The 25,648-nt window shown below is 47.6% G+C and overlaps 1 protein-coding gene across 1 annotated transcript in view; it reads left to right on the top strand.

Moving 5' to 3' along the window:
- The window catches only part of PCSK6 (proprotein convertase subtilisin/kexin type 6), a 165,912-nt gene that overhangs the window by 82,908 nt on the left and 57,356 nt on the right, over positions 1–25,648 (top strand). The window contains exons 12-13 of the mRNA XM_011965268.1: positions 6,028–6,216; positions 10,238–10,374. Coding sequence (XP_011820658.1) covers positions 6,028–6,216; positions 10,238–10,374 — 326 coding nt within the window. The remainder of the gene's footprint in view (positions 1–6,027; positions 6,217–10,237; positions 10,375–25,648) is intronic.

The raw sequence follows: 25,648 nt of genomic DNA, 5'->3' as shown, positions 1-25,648 counted from the left end.
GGTTAAGTTCCTGTGAGCCTCTGGTCACATTTTTGCCAGCCTATCAATACAGACCCTGTTTTATGTGTCTGTGTTTAAAGGCAGCTTATTTAACATAGATTATTTATTCATTAACTTTAGACTCACAGATGACAGCACTAGCCCTCATTGCTGGAACAAAGCTTGTCTTACACATATGTTTTCTCCTTAAGGCACATCTCAGCTTTCTCATGCTTAGTGATACTAGACAGTGCTTCAGCACTGCACTTGGGGCCATTTCAAACAGTGAATTCACCAACAGAAAAGCACAGAGCTAGGCATGGTGGTTTGCACCTGTAGTCCCAGCTACTTGGGAGGCTGAGGTGGGAGGATCGCTTGAGCCCAGGAGTTCAAGGCTCTAGTGAGCTAGGATTGCACCACTGTACTCCAGCTTGGGTGACAGAGTGAGACCCTGTCTCTAAAAAACAAAAAACAGCACAAAACTGTGAAAAATGTGGCACTAAATACACTGTGAAACAGACACTTGTTTTTATTTGAGATGGAGTCTTACTCCGTTACCCAGGCTGGAATGCAGAGGCGTGATCTCGGCTCACTGCAACCTCCGCCTCCCAGGTTCAAGCAATGGTCTTGCCTCATCCTCCTGAGTAGCTGGGATGATAGGCACATGCCACCACACCTGGCTAATTTTGTATTTTTAGTAGAGATGGGCTTTCGGCATGTTGGCCAGTCTGGTCTCAAACTCCTGACCTCCAGTGATCTGCCCACCTCAGCCTCTCAAAGTTCTGGGATTACAGCCGTGAGCCACCACACCTGGCCGGAAATGGACACTTGTTTACGGTATGAGAGCTGCACCAACAGGCAATGTTGCCTTGTTTGACCTCAGCTGGGAGTGTGCTTGTTGAGGGTAAGACTCATATCTTACCACTCTGCACACATCTGATACACGTGACACCAAAGTGCCACAAGTGTTGGTTTGGGGGATACAAATAAATGTTAGCCACTAGGTGAATATGCAAATACAGCATCTGTGAGTAATGAAGATTGACTGTATATTTTATTGTCTTTTTTACTCCCCTTCAGGTTGAATTGTAGACTGTTAGAATTGGAAGGCATCTTTAAAGCCAGCTAATTCAGTCCCCTCATTTAATATAGAAGAAAAAGTATGCTATAAATTGAAGCATTACATATTAAAGCACCTTATGGCCCAATTAATTGTGGACAGCATTGTGTAAGTTAATGTACTGGATTAGCTTTTTTTTTTTTTAGTTAAATTTTGTTTCTCACCTAAGTGATGTGCTATGGTTTGATCATCAAACGTAATTTTGGCCAGGCACAGTGACTCACGCCTGTAATCCCAGCACTTTGGGAGGCCGAGACCAGTGGATCTTCTAAGGTCAGGAGTTCGAGACCAGCCTGGCCAACATGGGGAAACCCCGTCTCTATTAAAAATATAAAAATACAAAAATTGGCCAGGCATGGTGGCGCAGGCCTGTAATCCCAGCTACTCAGGAGTCTGAGGCAGGAGAATTGCTTGAACCCAGGAGGCAGAGGTTACAGTGAGCTGAGGTTGCCCCACTGCACTCCAGCCTGGGGACAGAGTGAGACTCCATCTCAAAAAAAAAAAAAAAAGTAATTTCATCTGAGGAAAATTCTCAGGCTGAACCCATATGAATAAGGAAGCCCATAGATAGAATGAAGCAGCTTACCTCAGAGCCTAAAGGCCATCTTGTTGAAAGCATGCATCCTGGAACACAGGTCTGAGAAGTGACTTAGAAGCCTCTTGCCACCCTCACAAAGGCACTCTGTGCCCTCCGACAGACCTGCTGGCTTTCCTATTGCTTTATTTAGCAAGTCTGTCCCAATTAACTCTTGCCGCTCCACTCACTCCCATTAGCAAGTCTGTGAAAGGGTTTCCTGGGTGACCTTCTGCTGTAATGGGCCTCAGTTCTTTAGCCTCTCCTCCCCAAGCCAGGTGCCAGCGCAGCAGCTGGCAGGATGCTGCCAACTCCTGATTCTGGAGGGTCTCTCAACATGGCCCTAGAACAGCCATGGGCCCAGTGAGGAACAAAACAAGTGCTTTGTGCAAGGATCCGGGTTGGCCCGGGAAGCCAAGCTGGGGAGAGGGCTTCAAGGAGGGCTTGAGAAATCCTGACGTGGAGTAGCTTCCCAGGTAGAACAGGAAAAGTGGGGAGCTGGAGGCGGAGGGTTTCAGCCCCTGTCCCGCCTTCCTGTTTCCCCTGGCACTCGGTTACTTGAAAGTATTTATTTTTGCTCTTAGATAGTATTATGCATTGGGGAAAAAAAATAGGAAGAGACCAACATATCTGTGGTCTGGAGTTCCTAGGAAGTCACCAGGATGGCTACTGTTGGTAGGCCTTCACCTCCTCAGGAGAAGGGAGCGGTTGGAGAGCACTGAGGATGAATGGAGATCATCTGAAGTACCAGAGTAATTAACTTTGAAATGTGGCTCCATGGCACGTGGCATCTGCTGTCATTAGAGATCTTTTCCAAGTCTGGCCATCTCCCTGGCTTCAACAACGCTCAGTCTCCAGGCAGGTCTTGCAGGATCATTTAACTCTCTGGAATCCTTTAGGGTCCTAGGAAGATGGCTTTATGTACATAGACCACAATTTCAGAAGTTGATAGCAGAAGACACTTTTCAGTTATTTTGGGAACTTTAAGATCTTTCTAAATCAATTTTCATCATTAAAGTACAATGTAGCTGTATTCATGTGACAGTGATCATCTCTGCGCATTGTTTAACTTAAAAAATAAATTACTTGGCAGTCGACTTGCATTTTCAGTGTTACCTTAGAAATAACTGTAGGGTGGAGAACCACTTCTGTTTTTTTCATTGACTGATCTACTTTCTGCCTTGCAGTTAATTTTTTAAAGTGATGACTTTTGATAGGTGGCTTCCTTATTTTCTTCCTGGAGTTTCTATCTGAAATACAGAAAATTTTGAGCACAATGATCATGAAACATTTTGAAGCCTCCTCTTTTATTTCTCTTTCTAATAAAAGCACTCTAATTTGGGATGTTAGGTTAATGGTTTCAATAGCAACCACAGAAATAAAATGTGTCAGGAGCTAACTGTATGTCAGGAAGGTGGCAGCGTGCCCTCCTGTAGTAGCTGTCCTGGGCTTCCGCGCTGCCCCAGAACTTACAGGAATTAGGAGTCCTGGTGGCCTGTTACTGAGCAATTTAGCAGTTAAGGGATTTCACATAAAAACTAATTGTTACAGTTAGCCTTGTTCCAGGAGGCCGCTCAGCTTCTAGCCCCCAGGTGAAGGTAAGGGCTTGGCTTTGAAAACCAAACCAAGTGAGGCCATTAACTCCTGTAGGAGCTGGGTGCTCCCGCCCCCAGCCAGCCTCCCTGCAGGCAGCAGCAGCAGCAGCAGCAGCGGGGCTGGCGAAGGATCACACCCAACCCAGCCTTCTTTACGCAGTGGCTGGAGTCCCTTAGCAGGAATAAAAAAGTTAGACGCAAGAGACTTTCATATTCTGAGATGATTTACTCTGTGGGTGGGGCTCAGGGTGGCGGGGGCAGGTGAGGGGTGGGGCTTGGTTGTCTTTTACTTTTACCCTGCTCCTGTTCTCTCATCCCTGTGCCTTATCAATGGGATTAAAGTTTCTTCACAAGGATTCCAGGTCTATTTCTAGAGCAGATCGATCACTTCCCCTGCCATTGAGCAATTGGTTGGAGTGTGGGGACAGTGTCTTCAACTTGGTTAAGGCTTTTGTTTCTGTTTCCCCTTGATCTTGCTATTCAGCACTGGAAAAGTGTTGAAGTGTGAGAGTGTAGGGTTATTCCTGGTTCTTGGGGTTGACTGGGAGCTACATTTGGAAGCCCCAGGGGAGCACTGAGTAAGTCTGCTGGCCTAGGTGTTTCTTCCACACCTTGCTTCTCCCCAACACACCCACATTGCATTCTTAGTGTGGGATGAAGGGGGGACACTCACCTGGAGATACACATGGGCCCTGCAGGGCCTGGAACTCTCCAGAGCCTTCTGTTGTGTTCTGCATCTACTGCAGTGGGGGCTGCTGACCAGTAAACACCAGCATTAAAACTTGGGAGAAGGCAATGAAGGAAGTCAGCATCTCTAAATCAATTTATGGTGCATGCAAAGCATGTTTTCAAATATTTACAGAGTCTCCGAGGGAATTACATCACTGTTTATAACTGTTTTGATTGCTTTTTATGACTCAGGCCCAGTAGAGCCAAGCAATGTAATTCCTGGGAGGCTCTGAGCAGAATGCCTTGCGCCTCCCGGGAGGAGAGTCCAGGCATAATGGGAAAAGCGCTCCCCATAATAAGCTGAGTGCCAGTCGTGTGGTAGGGAATTATTAATGTGCTGCTGGGTGGCGGTTGGTCTGCACCAAAGAATGCCGTATTTCTTCAGCTGCAGATCAGTGGGGTGGGTGGGGGGCTCAAGTTCAAGGAGACGTGAACCCTAGTGGCCTGGAATCAGCAGGATGGTCCAGCCTGGACACAGGAGCAGCCTTGGGATACAGATTTTGTGTCTGCTTGGTCTGGGGAGTATGTCAGAAAATTCTAGTAGAAAGGAGTCTTGAATGATTGAGGCTTTGTTTTTATCCTCAGATTCCATCCCATATGGTAAAGCTGCCCTGAGTTTGTAAAGGGAACCATCGTCCATTTCCATTACAGGGCAGGAAAGTGAGGGGACCCTGACTTTCTGTAGGAGAGTTGGGGGCACACGAGCTTGGCACCCACGACCTGCATGAGAGGACAGACTCCAAGCTGTGTGCTTGACTGTGGGTCCACACAAGCTTCCATTGGAGGCAGCAAGGCAACTAGGCAGCGAAGCCTTGAGGCGGAGGCGTGGGCTCTGGGGCCCCAACTCCCAGATCCTCCCCCCATTAGCTGCACCTTGGGTGTAGTCCTTAATTCCCTCTGGATTAAATGGGTTAATCCCTGGAAGTTCTCAGGCCGATGCCTTATGCTCAGTACACAGTCAGCTTGGGAAATGTTTGCTGGTTGCTGTTATTTAGCATTGTGACTTCCATTTTCAATGTTAGTCTTTGAAACAAAGTAGTGGGATTTTTTTTTTTTTTAATTTTTGTTTGTTAAAACATTTAATTATTTTTATATATTTAGGGGGTCCAAGGACAGGTTTCTTATATGTACATATTGCAATGTGGTGAGGTCTGGCCTTTTAGTGTACCTGTCACCATAGAGGTCATACTAGGGCAACTGAGAAATGAGCTGGCCAAATGCCACCAAGGAGAAGCTGCCTTCTGGTCACCAAAGGGGGTCCATCCTTGGGGACATTCACCCAAGTCTGCCCAAGAACCCATGATTTATTTTATTTTATTTTGTTTATTTTATTTTGTTTTGTTTTGTTTTTGAGATGGCGTCTTGCTCTGTCTCCCAGGCTGGAGTGCAGTGGTGCGATCTAGGCTTACTGCAACCTCCGCCTCCTGAGTTCAAGCGATTCTCCTGTCTTAGCCTCCCAAGTAGCTGGGATTACAGACGCCTGCCACCATACCCAGCTAATTTTTGTATTTTTAGTAGAGACAGGGTTTCACCATATTCTGGTCTTGAACTCCTGACCTTGTGATCTCTCCTCCCCCTCCCCCGACTTTGTATGAGACAGAGTAATTGACTCAGCAGCAATGCAAGGCAGACAGGGCCATTGTCCAGAGGAATGGGGCCTGTGCCATGCACCCCACAGCACTGCCCAGCAGCCTAGTCTCTCTGCAGTAGGCAAGCTGGAGTGGTGGCAGCAGGCATTACCTTGGCCTCCCAAAGTGCTGGGATCACAGGCGTGAGCCACCGTGCCCAGCCGAACCCATCTTTTAAATGTCTTTGAGCAAATTCCAGAGGCATAAATGTCTTCAGGACAGGTGATAAAATTCACAGTGGAGCATCCGTGTGAGGCATTCAGAGGCTGCTGTGGCTCCCTGGGGCCCCCAGGGCCCTGAGGCTGTAGTGGGAACGGGGTGGACAGGCGCTGGAGCCCCTGGCTGTGTGAGTGAGACTTCGTGATTTTGGTGCCAAGTGCTGAGCCCTCCCTCCTCCCCCAGGAGCATCCCCTTAGTGCAGGTGCTGCGGACTACGGCCCTGACCAGTGCCTGCGCGGAGCACTCGGACCAGCGGGTGGTCTACTTGGAGCACGTGGTGGTTCGCATCTCCATCTCGCACCCACGCCGAGGAGACCTCCAGATCTACCTGATTTCTCCCTCGGGAACCAAGTCTCAACTTTTGGCAAAGAGGTAAGGTGAGGCAGGTGTGGGGATGGGGGCTGGGGCTTCCCGAGATTTACACTGCACAAGAGCTTCTGTCCAGTCTTGGACCCACAGTGTCTCTGCAAGGCCCTCTGGCATGTGGGGGCTCCCGCTGGTTCTGCTGGCAGCTTCCTTTCTCTTGGAGACCCTCGCATGTAGGCCCCACAAACCTTAAAAGTTGCTCCCTGAAACCTTGCCTTCCAAAAGGTCCTGCAAAACTTTCCTTTTCAGAAAAAATTGACAAAAGAGTTGTTGTTTCGTTTTGTTTTGTTGTTTAGTGGAGGGATTTGTGGAATTCTGGCTATGCCTTCATTGCTTAGAAGTGCATTGAAGGTCATTTTTATCCTATTCAATTGGCCTTTGAATCGAGCGTGTGTAGCACAGGGAGCATTGTTTATCCCCCTGCCAGCTCTCCCACCCAGTTGTGGGCTGCCCCGCAGAACCTGCACTGGCAGGGGCCTGTCCCAGGAAGATAGACAGGCTCGGATGGTGTGCAGGGAAGGTGCCCCCAGGCTGCTGTCTGCCAACTTCTCTTGCACTCAGGGGCTAGAAATTCCAAAGCTTTGTACATGGGTTTTGGGAGGCTATGGAGTCATTTCTTTAGCAAACTTAGAAGCAAGGGAAAACACATTGATGCAAATATATGATTTACAGGTAATTAGAATGTAGGTGTTTATAGGAACTTAGAGGGGCCAGGGTATTGTGGTACCTTTCTGTCTCTTTCTAGCTAAGAGGGAGAGAGAGAAAAGAGATTTCATGGATGAATCAGCATTTCCAGCTTCTCTCAAAAACCAGAACTGGCACTGTGCCCACATCGCCTGCAGGAAGCCCCCCAAGACCAGGCCTGCTCTGTCTACTGGGGTGTGGTCCCCATCCCGACTTGCCCACTCTGGGCCCACTTGACTCCTTTGGTGACCTGCCTGAGGCTGTGGCCCTTGTGTGGGCTATAGGGAACTGTAGAGATTCAGAAACGGGGGCTAGCGAAGGCTCTCAGATGGGACCAGGCAGAAGTTGGGGGTTGCCCTTTGCTTAACCCTTCCCCTCCCCCCACACTTTGTATGAGACAGAGTGATTGACTCAGCAGCAATGCAAGGCCGACAGGGCCATTGTCCAGAGGATTGGGGCCTGTGCTGTGCCCTCCACAGCACTGCCCAGGAGCCTGGTCTCTCTGCAGTAGGCAAGCTGGAATAGTAGCACCAGACGGTGGGCCTGGCACCCTCTTTGTCCTTGGTGCACTGGAATCAACCCTGAGGCAGACCCTGGCACCAAGCTCAGCCCATCCCACGTTCTACTTTCACAGCACAAGCGCCACAGGGGCATCTCTCCCTCCTGCAGGGAGGCCCAGCCGTGCTCTGCCTCTGCCTGTGGGAGGCCACGCGGGCATGAGCAGTTCAGGTGTCAGCAGGCAAGCTGCAGCTTGATGCTATGTTGCTCCCCGTGGTGTTTTTTATTTTACATTTTTAACTCTTAAAGATTTTAAAAGTCCTCATTTCTGGCATTTCTTGGAAAGTTGGAAGCTGTCTGACACCAGGCCCATGTTCCTGCGTGCGCTGGGCTGGGGCTGAGCAGGTGGGCGAGTGTGTGTCCATGTGCTCCTTGTTTTCCATGCTGGCAGCCCTGAGGCCAGCAACGGGCTCTCCATTCACTCCAGCTGCACACCTAGTGGCACCCAGGTTTGTGACCCCTGACTCAGAGGCAGAGCTGGGTGCAGGCCCAGGTGATGGCCCAGGTTGACGGAGAGCCTGTGGTGAGGCTTAGAGGCTGGGGCAGCAGGTAGCAGGCAGGCAGGTGGCAGTGACCCTGGAGAGTCAGCCCACACCCTGCTCTTCCATTCCTGGCTGGGCTCCCAGGAGCCAGTCACTTTGCCTCTCTTTATTCCTCACCTCTGAAAATGTCACTTCACTCATCTTTAAACATTAGGACTGTTACAAGACTTGAGTGTGATAATATAGATAAAAATGTTTGGTGTCGTCCCTGGCGCAGGGGCCTGGCTGCCCTTCATGTCCTGCTTACGTCTGGCTGCCTGACCCACAAGAGCCTTCTGGTGCCCCAGCCTCCCCTCTCCCACTCCCCTAGGGCCCTGTTTCCCTTCCCTGGGAGCCTTCCTCCTCCTGCTGCTGCCCAGTGTTGCGCCCTTGGGATAATAGAGCGCAGGTCCTGCCAGGCCTATTGGGAGCCACCCCTTGGCTGGGTAGTGCTGTCCTTGTGCCATCAAGCATTTTAAAAAACTACCCTAGCCCAGGAAGGGAGGCTCACACCTGTAATCCCAGTAATTTGAGGGGCCAAGGTGGGTGGATCACCTGAGGTCAGGAGTTAGAGACCAGCCTGGCCAACATGGCAAAACCTCTTCTCTACTAAAAATACAAAAATTAGCTGGGCGTGGTGGCGGGCACCTATGATCCCAGCTACTTCGGAGGCTGAGGCAAGAGAATCACTTGAACCCAGGAGGCGGAGGTTGCAGTGAGCCGAGGTCATGCCTCTGCACTCCAGCCTGGGTGACAGAGAGTCTGTCTCAAAAACAAAAAAACTACCCTGAGGTTACTCTGGCTGTCTTCTGAGTCTTGGGACTTTGGTCTTTTTCCAAGGCAGATTTTGTGATTATATCAAGAATTTGTGTTTTTGGATCAATGACCTCCTATCCTACTGCACATCTTACTTAATTTGGCAACTTTATCAGGTTGCCAGTTTCTTCACTAAGAAGCCATTGATGTGCCTCAGCACCTCAGCCCTTAAAAGACAGTTTGTCCTTGTTCTGTCCCCAGTGTGTTGGGTTCAGCTTGGCATTGAGTGTGAAAATCAGCCTTGACCATTTCTTAGAAGAAAGCACAGGATGCTTCCACCTCACTCTTCTCCATTGCAAAGTATGTTGCCTAGATAAACATTTTCCTACCCTGAGTGTTCAGAGAACCCCCAGATTGGAAATTGAGTCTTACATCGTTCAAAACTTACGTATTTCAATTTCTGATGAACAATAAAGATCCCTATGTAAAAAAAAAAAATGTTTATTCCAAGATCGAAATAGAAAATTAGACTATGAAGAAAGAATAAGAGGAAAAACCCTAGAACTGATTCCAATGCGGAAAGAGTCGCTTCTGAGGATGGCACTGGGTGCAGGAAGAGATTGGATGTTGATTCGTTGCTTCCTGTTTCTGCTTGAACCAAGTGTGAGGCAGAGGCAGAAGGCCCAGGGGCTCAAGGGTACAGTTGGGAAAGGCCTTCGAGGTGGGAAGGGCAAAGGGAGGCTCATCGGGACCTGCAAGGAGGGTACTGCTGGGGGTGTGGGAGCCGTCTCCTCCTGGCTCTCCACGGGTCCCTCCCATTCCTGCTGAAAAGCAACCAACCCTGTCATCGTCATCTCCCCCAAATGCCCCTGTTGAGACTGGATCAGCCCTGGAGGTGAAGGGACAGAACTTTCCCCACAAGCTTGAGTAGCTGCTCCTCTTTCCTTATTTGTGTCTCCCAGAGAACAGTGCACACAGCTGGCTCGAAGTCAAACGTGGAAGTTTCTTTCTTCCACAAACAAGCACTTTAAAAAGATGTCCTTAGTGAGCACTCTCTGGGCTTCAGTGAAGGTACCCCGGGGGTAGGGGAGTGCCCCTGTCTGCTTTTGTGCATCCAGGCACTGGAGTTATGGGCTCTGTAAGATTGTTCCTGGGTGGGAAGGAATGAACCACCTTCTGCAGGAAAGTTTCAGGATTGGGGGCATTTGTTGGTAAGCTTGTAAACATCTTTCACTAGGTTATGTGAAACCTGTCTGCCTGCCTACCTCTCAGAATGTTAGGGAGGTTCAAGGAGGTGATGGAAGAGATAGTCTGTGTCAGACCTTAAAGACAGTCACATTTCACCGTGCCCTTTGCCCTTGGGTTGGCTGGGGCCAGACCCCTGCTTCCCTGGGGGTATGGTCCAGCCAGATTATACAGTCCCCCGAGAGCCCTCCTTGTGCCAGTCCCTCCGCCCAGCCACTCAGTACCAGCACCTTCATTTTCTGACACTGCATCTCCAATTGCAGATTACTGGATCTTTCCAATGAAGGGTTTACAAATTGGGAATTCATGACTGTCCACTGTTGGGGAGAAAAGGCTGAAGGGCAGTGGACCTTGGAAATCCAAGACCTGCCATCCCAGGTCCGCAACCCGGAGAAGCAAGGTCAGTGGCTCTTGGGAATCTCATGACAGCTTTTGTATCTCAACCCTCTTATTACCTCTGGGCCTTATTTAACTACGGAGTCTCTGATAATTCTTTGTTTTGTTTTGTAAAGGTAGAATTCCCATAACAGAAAATTCACCATTTTAAATATTTTTAAGTGTGCAGTTCAGTGGCTTTTAGTACATTCACAATATTGTGTAACCATCACCACTAATTCCAGAATGTTTTCATCCCCACAAAAAGAAACCCCATACCCATGAAGCAGCTGCTCCCCATTCCCTCCTCCCCTCCCAGCTCCTGGCGACCTCTAATCCACTTACCGCTTCTTTGGATTTGCCTCTCCTGGACATTTCATATAAATGAAATAATATAACACCTGGCCTTTTGTGTCTGGCTTCTTTCACTTAGCATGATGTTTTCAAGGTTTATCCATATTGTAGTATGCATCAGAACTTCATCACTTTTATGGCTGAACAATATTCCATTGTACACATTGATCACATTTTGTTTATTCATTCACCTGTGATGGACATTTGGCTTGTTGCTACCTTTTTGCTGTTACAAATAGTACTGCTATGAGGATTCAGGTACAGGTTTTTATGTGGACCTACGTTTTCATTTCTTGTGGGTGTATACCTAAGATTGGAATTGTCAGGTCATATGGTAACTCTATGGTGAACATTTTGAGGAACAGCCAAACTGTCTTCCACATTGACTACACCCTTTTACATTCCTGCCAGCAATGTATGAGAGGTCCAGCTCCTTCATATTCTCATTAACACTTAATGTTCGCTGTTTTTTCATTATAACTGTTCTAGTAGGTGTGAAGTGGTATCTGTGGTTCATCAATTGCATGATGGTGCACTTTGATGCACAAAAGTTTTTAATTCTGATGAAATTCAGTTTATTTTTTCTTCTGTTGCTTGTGCTCTTGGTGTCATACTTGAGAAACCATTGCCTAACCCAAGGTCACAGAGATTTACTCCTGTGTTTCCTTTTAGGAGTTTTATAGCTCTTACGTGTAGGTCTTTGATCCATTTTGAATTATTTTTTGTACGTGGTGTGAAGTAGGGGTCCAGACTCATTCTTTTGTACCCACTTGTTCCAGCACCACTTGTTGAAAAATATATTCTTTACCCATTGGGTGATCTTGAGACTCCTGTTGCAAATCAACTGACCACAGAAGAGTGGTTCGTTTCCGCACTCTCGATTCTGTTCCATTGGTCTATATATCTATCCTGGAGTCAGTACCACATTGTTTTGTTCACGGTAGCTTTGTAGTAAGTTTTGAAATCAGAAAGTGCAAGTCCTCCAACTTGGTGGTTCTTTTGGCTATTTTGAGTCCCATGTAATTCCATATGAATTTTAAGATAAGCTTGTACATTTCTTTTTTAAAAGGTAGTTGGAATTTTGGTAGAGATTGGATCTGTAGATCATTTTGGGGAATATTTCCACATTAACAATATTAAGTTTTCCAGTCCGTAAACATGGGATAGTTTTCTGTTTATTTAGCTCTCTTTAATTTTGTTTAGCAGTGGTTTTTGTAGTGTTCAGTATGTAAGTCTTTCACCAATCCTTGGTGAAAGTTGTTCCTAAGTATTTTATTATTTTTATGCTATTGTAAATGGAATAGTTTTCTTAATTTTGCTTTTGGATTGTTTATTTCTCTGGTAATTATTGTACCCTTTTTAATCCCTTTGACTTAATGATCAATCATTTATTTAACCAATCTTTATTAAGTACCAGACTCTGATCTAGGTAATGGGGTTATAACCACGAAAGAAAACTGGAATAATCAGCACATCTTATTTTTTAGTTATCCACAGAGGTCTATAAACACCTGTCTTTGTTCTCTGGGTTGAATGCATAGTAACATTTACAGAATATGCTGGAATCTTGCTTTTCTATGGGCGAGTTTCCTCAAGGTTTGCTTTCACTGTTCTATCATTCCTTGTGCCCTTTTCTATGAAGATGCAGTCTGCTTCTTGGTCACCCTACACCCTAGGAGTGCATGAGAACCTTCCCCTGCCCTGGTTCTTTTCCAGTTCTTCATAAAACACAGTTTTAGGAGAAAAGAAGAGCATTGACTTGCCTTACACAGAAAATTGACTAAGTCCTCAAGTCATCTACAGGGATCTCCTACCTCCCCCAATTGTATTCTTTCTGGATTTAAAATAGTAAATAACTATTTTAAGAAAGTGTTGACTGGGCAAGGTGGCTCACGCCTGTAATCCCAACACTTTGGGAGGCCGAGGAGGGTAGATCATGAGGTCAGGAGATCGAGACCATCCTGGCTAACATGGTGAAACCCTGTCTCTACTAAAAATACTAACAAAAACTTATCCAGACGTGGTGGCAGGTGCCTGTAATCCTAGCTCTTAGGGAGGCTGAGGCAGGAGAATGGCATGAACCTGGGAAGCGGAGTTTACAGTGAGCTGAGATCGCGCCATTCTACTCCAGCCTGGGCGACAGAGCAAGACTCCGTAAAAAAAGAAAAAAAAAAAAAAAGAAAGTGTTATAACAAATCCTAAAAATACAACACTGTAAAATTTTAAATGACCTGAAATTTACACATTTTAAAAGTGGAATCTCCTAAATTCTTCCTTTTAAAAGCCCCAAAGTATATTGGCCTAGTATTAAAAGTCAAGGTTGACTCCTCATGCCAGCTACATCCTCAAGCATTCACTGCTTCGTGGGCACAAGGCGGAGTTCTCATGCCAGCCTGCATGGCCTGCTTGCCTGGGAGGCTGGTGCTGTATGCAGGAGAGCACGTAGAGGCTGGGGCTACAGCTCTTGTGTCCTCATAGCATAGCCCTGGGAACTGGGCACACCATTTCACCACCCCAGACCCGTGATCTTTACTCTGTATCATGAGCAGAATACAATGAGCCCTACCCATGTCCTGGGGCAGCTTCAAGGGGACAGTCAATCCCCCATGGAACTGTGCCACTGCAGGCAGCCTTTCTCATGCATATCGTGCGTTCTTCTCTTTCCCCTTCCTGTTAGGCCAACATGCATGCACTGAAGCCTCTCCCCTGAGTCTACATCCCCTCCAGCCACCACCCACTTCTCTGCTCCCCTTTATGGCAAAGCTGGCAGAACAAGCTGCCTGCTATGGCCGTCACTGGCTCACTCCCAGCCAACTCCCATCCACTGCACAAAAAACTGGGGTTTGTCACGGTCCCCTGCCGTTTCCACACTGCCCAAGCCTATGGTCCCATCTCTGTCCTCCCCAGGTTGTTAAAGCCAGGGTCTATAGTTCTAACAAACTAAGCATCCTCTCTGGGGACCACAGGGTGCAGTGGTTAAGACGGTGGGCTCAGGAGCCCTTCTACCTGGGGGTAGATGCTGGCTCTAACTCTTACAAATACCTGTGACCTTGGCAAGTCACTTAGCCTTTCTAGACCTTGGTCTTCTTATCTAGAAAATGGGGATAGTACGCAAGTTACTGGGTTGCGGTGGGATGAAATCAGGTAAGCCAGGCTGGGTACTGAGAGCAGGGCCCGGCACACAGCGACATTGGCAGCTCACCCCCACTGGAAGCGCCCTCTTGCATAGCTGCAGTGATGCCACACCTGGTGGGCCCTCTCCACCTCACAGGCTGCTCCTTGTGCATCTCCTTGGCTGATCCCTCTCGCGCACACCCCTGCACATGCTCCTGGACCCTCTGCTCTTTGTTCCCATCCAGGGATTTCATCCATCCCTGTGACACTGAGCACCTTGTACCTGCTGGTGGTGCCCAAAGCTGCCTCTCCCTGCCCTCATGCACCCAGACCTGCTCTGCAGCAGCCTCCTGCTTCTGGGCATAGGTCTAACTGGCTCTGAGCTTGTGCACCTTAGACAGCACTCCCAAACTGCCTCTTTCCTGCTTTCCACATTAATGTAAATAGCTTCACCTTGCACTCCATTGCGTGGCCAAATCCCAGGAGTGAACCTTTAATTCTTCTTTGTCTCCTTCACCATCTGCCTCCAGAATATATCTCAGTCTGCCCACTGTCTCATTCCAGTCCCCTATCATCTCTTACCTCCTCATTCCACTGGCCTCCCTGCCTCGACCCCTACTAGCTAGAGCCGCTCTCCACCCAGTGCCCAATGATCCTTTTAAAATATGATTCAGATAATGATGCACCCCTGCTAACTTTCATGACCTCCCACAGCTCTTAGAGCAAAACCCAAATCTCTTAGCCTGACTTGCACATCCTGCTAGCCCTTTTCCACCATGAATCATTTCCTGTGCCTCATCACTGACCTCCCTTCTGTTCCCCTAGTATGCCTGGTCTTACCTCCACAGGGCCTTTGCACATGCTGCTCCCTCCTTGGGGACAGCTGTCCCTAGGACTTCCCGTGGCTGCAGCTCAGAACTGGCCTCATGAAGAGGTCTTCTCTGAATGCCTGTGGTGGACATCCTACCCACTCTCTCACCTCATACTTCTACAGAAACATAAAGGCAGGGGATGAGAATGGGGAGGAATAAAAATTTGCTGAGATTTTCATTCTACATTTAGTGGGAGGGGTGATGGATTATGTCTTACTCTTAGCACTGATAGAGACATATAAACTCAAATATCTTCTTATAATAGAGAGATAACTAAGATTTAAAACAAGATGCCAACTTTCCAGATCACTAGAGGGAAATAAGAGTGAAGAGAAATTGATCAATATGCCAAAAAATAAGAAAGAAAGAAAAAAGAACTATAGGCAAATTTGAATAGGAATACAGAAGTCTTAAATAAAACATTAGGAAGTGGAATTCATCAGTTTATTCAAAGAATAATACTCCCCTCCAAGAACACAGCCTTCACTTGACAGATACTTATTGAGCATTTACCAAGTTCTAAGCACTGGGGGTGCACCGGTGAACAAAACAGATGCTAAGCTTATATTCTAGAAGGCAGAGGAGGCCACGAAACAAGATTACCAGGCAAGAAGATGTTGTCCATTAGATGATGAGAAGCTCTAAGGAGAAAAATGAAGAAGGGAAGGGTGACAAGGGCATTTCAGGGTGTCCCAGGAAGGCCTCAAGGAAGGGACATTTGAGTAAAGCTCGAAGAAGATGAGGGGGTGAGCTCTGCAGACATCTGGGAAAAGGGCATTCCAAGCAAAGGGTTCACACCCAGGCAGGAGTGTGCCTGGTATGTTCCAGGCACAGCAGAGAGGCCCCCGAGGCTGCGGGGGGCAGCAGGAAGAGGAGCAGAATAGGACAGGGCCAGGCATTGAGAGTATGGGGACCAGATCGCAATGGGCTTTGTCAGCCCTCACAGGGCCTTGGTTGGAAGCCACTGAGGGATTTTAGGCAGAGGAGAGAGGTGATCTGAACTTCTGTGTTAATAGGCTAACAGCTGGTCAGAGTAGATGGAAGTGAGGATGGGAGAGGAACAAAAGCGGGGAAGCCAGTTAGAAGGTCATTGCAATATCAGGTGAAGGTGACTCTGACAGGGCGGCATCAGTGGAGTCTATGAAGCAGTCAGATCCTGAAAGCAGGATCAAGAGATTTGTAGATGGATCAGATGTGGGCTGTGAGAGGAGAGAGGGGGCATGAATGACTCCAGAGTTTTTGTCCTGTACAGTAGAAGAATGGAGTCCCAGTTTCCTAGATCTGGAACATTGCAGGGGGAGAAGATGCTGGAGAGAAGATCAGGAGCTTGGATTTGGGTGGGTTAAATCAAAGATACTTGCACAAGTCCAGGCGAAGATATGTATCTGGAGGTCAGAGGGAAGACTGGGCTAGAAATACACATTAGGTGTATTAAGTGTCGTCAGCCTTTCAAGCTGTATGGGCAATGGAAGATCTGTTTATATAACAATGATTAACACTTGGAGCCTATTGCGTGTAGGTGCTGAGCAAGCTTTAGGCTTGCAGTGGTGCACAGCATGGAACCACATGCCCTGCACACCTGTGTGCCTGCCACACTGCTTCCTGCCCAGCTAGATGCTACCATATCAGCTCCCTGCTTGCTGCCTGCATGGCACTCAGCAGCTCCGGCCTCGGCCTTAGCACTAATGGGCTTGCCATCTGCAGCCTTCCTTCCTTCCGGTCCTGCTGTGCCCTGAGAGCCTCCTGCTGCATGGTGTATGATAGATACACAATAGGTGTTGGCGGATTAATTAGTCCAGTTGTAACCCTCTGTAACCACCACATGACCAGATGCTCTGTGTACTACAGAGGACACAGGATTAGTGGATACAAGAATACTTCCTGGGGATGGCCCCAAATTAAGTCTTGACACAGGCTGATCTCCACCCCTCAGCATGGGTAGAAACTGGATCTTTGCTTTCAGAGGGTTGAGACGGGTGCAGAATAAACACCTTGTGGCACCTTCCAGCTCTGATCTTCTGTGACCTACTGGAATTTGGGGGGCGGGGACACATTCTCCAGTGTCATCACAGAGAGTGTGCACATTCCTGCAGGGCATCTGGGGTCACTTCATTCCGCGCAAGTTTTCCCCTGTAGAGAGCTGCCACTCCTGAACGTGGTCTTTGCCAGAAACAGCAAGTGCAGGCATGCATCCTGCCACGGCTGACGCACGGCAAGCCCTCCCTGCTGTGTGGAGGAGGACGGGCTTCTTGCTGTCACCCACAGGCTCCGTGCATCCTCCCCAAGCACAGTGGGAGTTAGCCTGGGAGCCTGGATCCCACCAGCATCTCTCCACGGTGGAAATCCATGTGGCCCTCGCATGGGACACTGCAGTTGCAACTGAGTCTCCCCCACCTTCCCTGCTCACTTCATTCCAGGGCAAGCCTCTGAGCATGTTGTTCAGCTTGGCAGCCGGATCCTTCCAGGGTGAGGGAAAGGAGTGATGGAGTGAGACCAAAAGGGGTCAGAGGGGCTCAAACAAAGACCAAGCGGCCCTCTCCAGGTTGGTGTATGGACCCAGTGCTTTTGAGGTTGATCCAGGATAAGCCCTCTTCAGCCTCCAGATGAATGGTGCCTCTTCTGGCTGTTCTTGAAATGTCAAAATGGGAAGGTCTGCATATCCTAACAGACATGTCTCAGATGCATTTTGCAGAGGTTCTGCCATGTGTCAGATGCTATGCCAGTGCTCAGGGGCACAGAGAGGCCCCAAGACACAGTCCCTGCCCCTGAGGAGCCCACAGGCTGGTTGGGAACATTTTGGATTTCAGGAACCCATAGTACCATGCACAAGGGCCCAAGGGCCACCAGTGACCCAGAAGAGTGCCTGAAGTTCAGCGGAGCAAACAGGGATTTCCGGCTGAAAGAAACAAGGAAGGGCTTGTGAAGAAGGGTCTGCCTGAGGCCAAATTCTCAGGAGTTCCCCAGTGCCACTTTGTTTTTTTATCTTAGTAGCACAGAAAATACAGGCCATTAGGAGATGGAGACCACCCCAAGGGTACTGCTGTCCTTTTCGTTTTGTAGAATGAAGTGCCAGGCAGTGCCCACATCTGACCTGCCTCACTCCGCCTACCCCCAGGGGTGAGACTTCTCAGTGCTGACCTTGCTTCCCAGGCCCTGGGAGGGACCACAGAGGGGCTCAGCTGCAACCAGCCAGGCTTCCCCACCCAATCCGCAGGGCGAGTGCGGGGATGTCAGGCCGAGACATAGTCCTCAGTGATGACCTGTCCTAACTCCCCTCCCTCCAGGGGCAGATCTGGGCCTTTGCATGAGTGCAGAGCAGAGGTGGGAGCTTCCTGGCCAGGCCGACATGAGCAAAGGGCCGGCTGCCTCTGGGAGGGTGCTCTGGTGCCCACAGAGGGCGTGAGTGTGGATGGGGGTCTTCAGTGGACAGGGCATTGAGGTGTGGAAGAGAGTCTGAGAACATCTGTATGAACCACCAGAGAGCCAGGAAGCACCCCTTAGGAGGAAGGGTGAAAGGATGCAGTAAGAACAGAGAACCATGTCTACCCATAGCTCACCAAGGCACTGGTTATGCTGTGCCCATAGACCCGGGTCCCAACGTAGGCATTGTTCACAGTAAGACCAACCCCCAGAGCATGCCTGCGAGGCCATGCCAGGTGGGCAGGGCAGCCGCTGGAAGGGGCTTCTCATCAGTGCATGGGTGGAGAGGGGAGCCCGGCCCTGCCTGCACACTGTGACGCTATTGTGTACACAGGGAGGCAGGACCAGCCCCAGCGCTGAATGTTCAGGTCAACCTGTTAGTGCCTGTTGGGGACCTCAGCCTGGGAAGGTGACAGAGGTGACCTCGGTTGCCCTCTAGCTCCAGGATTCAGAGCTCTAGAGGCCAGGAAAATGCAGGGCTGGTCAGCATTAGTGGAGTCAGCTGCCTGTCGGCCTCGTCAATGCCAAGGTATGAATTGATCCCAAGTGGGCGCTATCTTCCACTCCCTGGTTGTCTGGTGAGGGTGGCCTGTGAGTGCATAGTCGCCACCAGCCTCAGTGCCAGGCACAATGCAGCACACACACAGGCATAGACCAGAAAAGCAGGCAGTCCTCACTTCTCTACAAGCAGTCCAAGAACCTGTGCTTGGGGCAGGGTGCTTCGTTTCTGTGGTGTTCATTTCAATCTCCTTCAAATCTCTGCAAGTTAATTGCTTTAAAAAAAAAGTGAAAAGAAAAAAAAAAAACTGCTCCAATGGTGTGCTGTGTAAAAGTGCTTTAAAATCTGTGCTAAGACCCAGGGTTTATGAAGTAATTAAGTGATCTGACTGATATGCTAACTCGAATAATACTCACCTCCTGTCAGATTGAACGTGGCTTATGTAATTAGTTTTAAAACCATTTTTAAAAGTTGAGTAGCAGATTAGTCATCCATTTTCCTCTTCAGTTCCTAGGCCAAGGATCTGGGTCCTCCCAGGATCACTCTCTTCCAGGAGGCAATTTAGGAATGGAATCAAGTGCGAATCCTGCTTTGCAGTCCTACAGCGTTTGCAGGTATTAACGGCTCGCCATGCATTCCTGCATCCAGCACACCTTTATTTATTTATTTATTTATTTGTTTGTTTGTTTGTTTGTTTTGAGACAATCTCACTCTGTTGCCCAGGCTGGAGTGCAGTGGTGCAATCTCGGCTCACTGCAATCTCTGCCTCCCAGGTTTAAGTGATTCTTCTGCCTCACCCTCCTGAGTAGCTGGGATTACAGGCATCTGCCACCATACCTGGCTAAATTTTTTTTTTTTTTGTATGTTTAGTAGAGACAGGGTTTTGCCATGTTGGCCAGGCTGGTCTTGAACTCCTGACCTCAGGTGACCTGCCCATCTCGGCCTCCCAAAGTGCTGCGATTACAGGGGTGAGCCACCGTGCCCAGTCCAGCACACCTTTATTGAACTCTACTTAGCTCCAGATTTGGGAACACTAGGACCTTGCCCATGCAGTGCACAGTGTGAGTGTGGAAGAGGGGGCGGCTTCCACTGTGGGTGAGCTCGCCACTCCAGCCGTTACGTAGAGAGCCTGCAAGGCTGAGAGACAGGGAGCTGGCGACAGTGCAGGCAGAGAAAGGGTGATAGCCTGTCCTGCAGCACATCTTTTGGAGAAGTTTGGCTGCATTTTAGAGAGTTGCCATCCAAAATACCCAAGATTTTAAGTTTGGACCCAGAATGCAGAAAGTGTCCATTCTCTGAGAAATGTGTATGCTTCATTCTCCCACATCAGACATCGGACAGGCCTGGGGTTGGATCCTCCTGCCTCCACTTTTCCTGTCTCTCTGGCCTCTGCACTGGGTCTCCTCTCCTGTAAGACAGGGTTGAGCAGAAGTGAGACCCAGACCAAGTAACTGAAGAGAGGAGCCTCCCCAGCCCACCCTTCTTACTCAGAGCCTACATTGATGGTTGCACCTGAACCACAAGGCAGAGCCTGTGCACCTGCCAAGGTCAGGCCAGCCTCCCCACTCAGGGCCACATCCTGCTCAGCACCCTCAGGCACAGGAAGGTCCCTGCACCTCCTCATGACCTGGGGATCCCATGGGCATGCCTGATGCATGTGAAGTGCTCTGCAGGAATCGACCTGGGCTTCGTCAGCCCTAAGGGGCATCTGCATGGTGTGTCTCCTGTTCATGGAGCACACACTTACCTTCTCTGCACACCTGCCCCATGCCAGGTCTGCTGGGTAAGCATGGGGGTGAGGGGCGCTTCCTTGTTCTTCACCTCTTCCACCCCAAGAGCCCAGCTCAGTGCCCTGCAGGCAGGTCGACCAGGGATATGACTCTCTGTACAGGGCCCAAGCTTTACTGACTTGGCCTGGCCCTTGCTTTGTAACCAAGAGCATATCTAAGGTGCTGGGACACCTCCCACGGTCTTCCCCTGCCAGGGAGAATTGTGAGGCATCAATGTCTAAATGGAAAAAATAATCAAGCATGCTCTCCAATCTTCTTTCTATAATTGACACCATGTATCTCATTTCATGGTTCCAAAGGGTTTTACATACTTGGTATTCACACAGTAATAAATAGACTGTCTGAGACAATTGATGGCACTTTTAAAAATCCTGTGTCACTCTTGAACTCTGAGAATTCACTTTCTCCCTGATTACAATTTCTTTCTTTTCTAATCTTTCATCTGTTTCCAAAAGAACAGCAACCCACATGTGCTGTGTTTCTCCAGATTATTTCAACAGCATTATTTCCAGATTCCCACCAATCTAGGAAAGAAGTCCAATTTATCAAAAGAAAAAGAGAGGAATAGGATGATGATTAGCACCTACGTGTTCTCCAACAGGCACTGGGTGCTATTTTATCTCATTGTTACAAATCAGTATAGAATCAGGGGTCTTAGAGTTAGATGATAATAAGGAATTAAAGTTTCGGGAACAGTTAATTTTGCTAGTGATGCATATCATGGTATTTACAAGTGAAGATATTACTGCAATGCCTAAGATTTGTACTTTAAACTATTCCAGAGGGTGGGGGTGGGGAGTGGGAGAGTAGGGAGGGGGTGGAGGAAACAAGATTGAGAAAGGGTTGGGGATTCTTGGGACTGTGTGATGGGGCATGGGGACTCATTGTGCTGTTTTCTCCATTTTACGTTTATTTGAGAATCGCCATGATGCAAAGTGTTTTTAAAAGCACATGTATGGGAAACATTTCTTCCGAAGAGGTCAGAATGCAAGACTATCTAAGAGATTTAGATGGCACAATTAAATATAACAATGTAAAGATTTCACTGCTTTACAGCAAATACACTTTGGTTCTTCACTTGTGAGGAGTAAATGCTCAGTGTGCCGTGGGACACGTAGTTTCTTTTATGTTTGACTGCAGGTGCTCTAGACAGTTCCTGGACGTGTGTATGGGAGTGTGTGCTTGGGTGTATATATGTGTATATATGTGTGTATGTGTGGGGGAGAGCACTGTGTATAAGTATGTATGTGTGTATGTGGGTTTGTATATATGTGTGTGTTCATGTGCATGTCTATGTGGATATGTATGTGTGTATATGTGGGCATTAAGTATATGTGTGTATGTGTGCATGTATCTTTGTGTGTGTGCACATGGATATGTGGGTGTGTGTATGTGTGTGGTGCATATTTGCTTGTGCTTGTTTTTCAAGACCCAGTGTAGCACAAGGTTGAGCTCTAGAGCCGGCTGCCTCTCAGATCCATCTTCCACCACTGGTCATTGCAGACCTGGGCAGGCCATTTCCGTGCTCTGATCCTCCAACCCATCCTCTGCCCAGGGACGGCAGGAGGATTAAACGAAACAGTGCCCGAGAAGTGCTGAGCCTTGCCAGGATGAACATGATTCTCCTTTTGTGAGTGTTTAGATTCTCCTTTTGTGGAAGAGGAAGCTGAGTCCAAGCTCCTCCACCCAGAGCCTGACTGAGCTCACCTGGCTGGAAGGGACAGAACCTGGCATCAGGGCCGTCTTCTAAGCTCAGGGCCACCCTCACTTCAACCCAACCTGGTGAGGTCTCCAGGCCCCCCCAAGGCAGTGCAGGCAGCCCGTAGTTGATCTGATCTCTTTAGCCCTGTGGCCAGTGGTTTTTATGTGTCTGGCTTTAAGATATTTCTGGTTGGATTTTTTTGTTTAAAGTGTTGTGATTAGAAGATAAAAAGTAAATTAAATGTTAAAAGCTGGGAGCCTCTGCTGGGTGCCAGCTAGGGTCAGGGGTGTTGAGGAATGTTGCTCCTGAGAGGCCGCCTCACTTGGCTGAAATCCAAGAGAGCAACAGGGCTTCTGAGAACTTGCTTTAACCAGCCCACAAGAACAGGGGTCCCCATCCCACCTACTGGTCCATGGTCCAGGGCCTGTTAGGAACTGGACTGCACAGCAGGAGGTGAGCGGCCAGCAAGCGCTTCATGTGTATTTATGGCTGCTCCCTGTCACTCCCATTACTGCCTGAACTCTACCTCCTGTCAGATCGGCAGAGGCACTAGATTCTCACAGGAGTGCAAACCCCATTGTGAACTGCACATGCGAGGGATCTAGGTTGCACACTCCTTATGAGAATCTAATATCTGATGATCTGTCACTGTCTCCCATCACCCCCAGATGGGACCATCTAGTTGCAGGGAAACAAGCTCAGGGCTCCCACTGATTCTGTATTATGATGACTTGTATAGTTATTTCCTTATGTATTACAATGTAATAATAATAAAAGTAAAGTGCACAATGATCGCCATGTGCTTGAATCACCCCAAAACCATCCCCACTGCTCCCCACCGGATCCCCAACTGTGGAAAAATTGTCTTCCAATAAACTGATTCCTTGTGCCAAAAAGGTTGGGAACATGCAATAGGTACTTGGAATAGATGCTTATTGATTTTTAAGGGTTTTTCCTATAGACTGTGTTCCTGAATGGGAGGATTCAGTATCATCGAGATATCTCTTCTTCACAAAGAAGGGATAGCCATCACTTTAACACAATCCCCATCAATATCACAATAAAATCAAGGGAATGCAAGGAAAACCTATTCTGAAAGAATGGGCACAGAGAATAGCTAGAGAAATTCTGAAAAAAATGAATGCAGGTGTGTAACTATTTTTAACTATGATAAAATGATGTGGCACTGGTGCTAGAACAGACAGATCAAGGGAACAGTATGGATAGTCCATTAATAAAGCCATAGAGATATGCTAAGGATAGCATTTTAAACTGGTGGGAAAAGACTGAAGTGTTGAATAAGAGTTATTGATAATTGGCCAACCATTTGGAAAGAAAATGTTTATCTTGATGCATACACATAAAATTAGAAACTTCTGTCTGGCAGAAGACATCATAAAATTAGAAAAATATTCCTATAATCTCAGCACTTTGGAAGGCCGAGGCAGGCAGATCATGAAGTCAGGAGATCGAGACTATCCTGGCTAACATGGTGAAACCCCGTCTCTACTGAAAAAAAAAATGCAAAAAATTAGCTGGGCGTGGTGGTGGACGCCTGTAGTCCCAGCTACTCGGGAGGCTGAGGCAGGAGAATGGCGTGAACCCAGGAGGCGGAGCTTGCAGTGAGCCGAGATCGCACCTCTGCACTCCAGCCTGGGTGACAGAGCAAGACTCTGTCTCTAAAAAAAAAAAAAAATTTGAAAAATATTTTGGACAAACTCAAGTGATTCACAGATGGCCTTTTCACTTCTCTCTAGCCCACGGGTTGGCAAACTTTTTCTGTAAAGGGTCAGATAGTAAATGTTTGAGGTTTTCTGGTCTCTGAGACAACTACTCAACTCTGCCATTCTAGTGTAAAATAGCCTTGGAAATTATGTAAATGAGGGTCATGCTGTGTTCTGACCTAACTTTATAAAAATAGGCGGTAGGTCCGTGACCTTAGTTTGCTGTCCCCCACTCTGCCCTGTTTACATGTTCAGTTGAATTGAGTCTTCTGTTTCATGGTAGTTAAGAGGGCTGTTTATTTGGGTATTATCTGAGGCATCCCATCCTGTCCCCATTTTCCCACCACCCATGAAGCTATATTGTCCTGCTTGCTGGTAAATATTTAACAACTACACGGGGGAAATGATATATAGATATAGATGTATCACATAAGTTCATTACAAATTTTACTGATATAAAGGATGTGTAGCAAACAATTTACAAATAATAAAATATACACTGCTTGTATTATAAATTCTATTTAGCCAACTGATTCTCAGAGACTGTTTTCATTGATTTTTGCCAAATTCTTGTATCCATAACAAACCGATGGTTGCAATTCATGAACAGTTGTCGTTCCAGCATAAATATTGGGTAATATTTTTGCCATAGAAACAACAAAGACATATGTCAGAACTTCATTCACTCACCAGTGATGGGAACAACTTCTTTGCTAAATTGGAAAATACTTTTCAAATACTGGAAGAATATCTGTTCAGTTTTGTATACTGTTCTCAATGTAATGCCTACAGACACGAAACAGTTTTAAGTTATACCTGCATTATTAATGCTTTCTCCATCACTTTCTTAAGTCTAGAAAATCAACAGTAAACCCAACCCTTGTTTGTAGTATTTGTCAATTTCCATATGGGAATATTCCCGCCATGGCCAATTTCAAGCTGCTCACGTGACATCAGTGGAGACGGGTTGGTAAGAGAGGGGCCCGGTAGCCACCATCAAATAGTGCTTCCCCTGTGTAGATGAAACAGATGTAAGTAACCCTGAAAGTGACAAAATATAGTGAGATTATGAGGAAGGGGTAATTTGTGACTATTCATTACCTTTGTTTTTAATATAATTTATTCAATTGTAAGCTTCTGTAATTTAATTTTTAATAAAGGCTGTGTTTAACAACCAGCTCACAAAGTTCCTGAAAATGATAACAATCAGTTCCATTAAGCCAGTGCTAGTCGGCCCCAGCACACCACTACATACTGGGAATTGCATGGGTAGAGGGCTGTCTTTCTCTTGGCATGAGCACACTTTAAGGGGAGCGTGTTCATTGCAGGACCAAGGCTCAAAGTGCACTGCTCCCCACCCGTCCCGGCTCCTCTGTATCCTTGTGGAGCCAGCCCCTCTGAGTAGAGCCTTGGGTCCTCCCCTAGGACTATACATCACAACCAGGGGTTCTTTTCTCATTGACTTCATTCTTCCCAGGGCCCACTCAGAGGCTCCCTGGTCTAACTGCTGTTTAATAAATCAGACTATTTTTCTGACTAAATCTTGCTAATCAGCAAATAGTGATCATCTGAATTCTACATATGCTAAAAGGTCATTTTTCCAAGGGGTAAAATTAAAGTAATATTTGGCAGAAAAATTTCTAATACACAGGTAGACACCTTTATCTCTAATACCTCAACCCTAGAGGTTAGATGATCACAGAGTGCTATACTGTGTTATAGCTGATCACAGAGTGCTGTACTGTGTGTTATAGCTGATCACAGAGTGCTGTACTGTGTGTTATAGCTGATCACAGAGTGCTGTACTGTGTTGTAGCTGATCAC

This window comes from Mandrillus leucophaeus, unplaced genomic scaffold, assembly GCF_000951045.1.
Source record: "Mandrillus leucophaeus isolate KB7577 unplaced genomic scaffold, Mleu.le_1.0 Scaffold719, whole genome shotgun sequence".
Classification (NCBI taxonomy): Eukaryota; Metazoa; Chordata; class Mammalia; order Primates; family Cercopithecidae; genus Mandrillus; species Mandrillus leucophaeus.
Note: the sequence above shows the minus strand (reverse complement) of the source record. Positions and strands in the feature narration are given on the sequence as shown.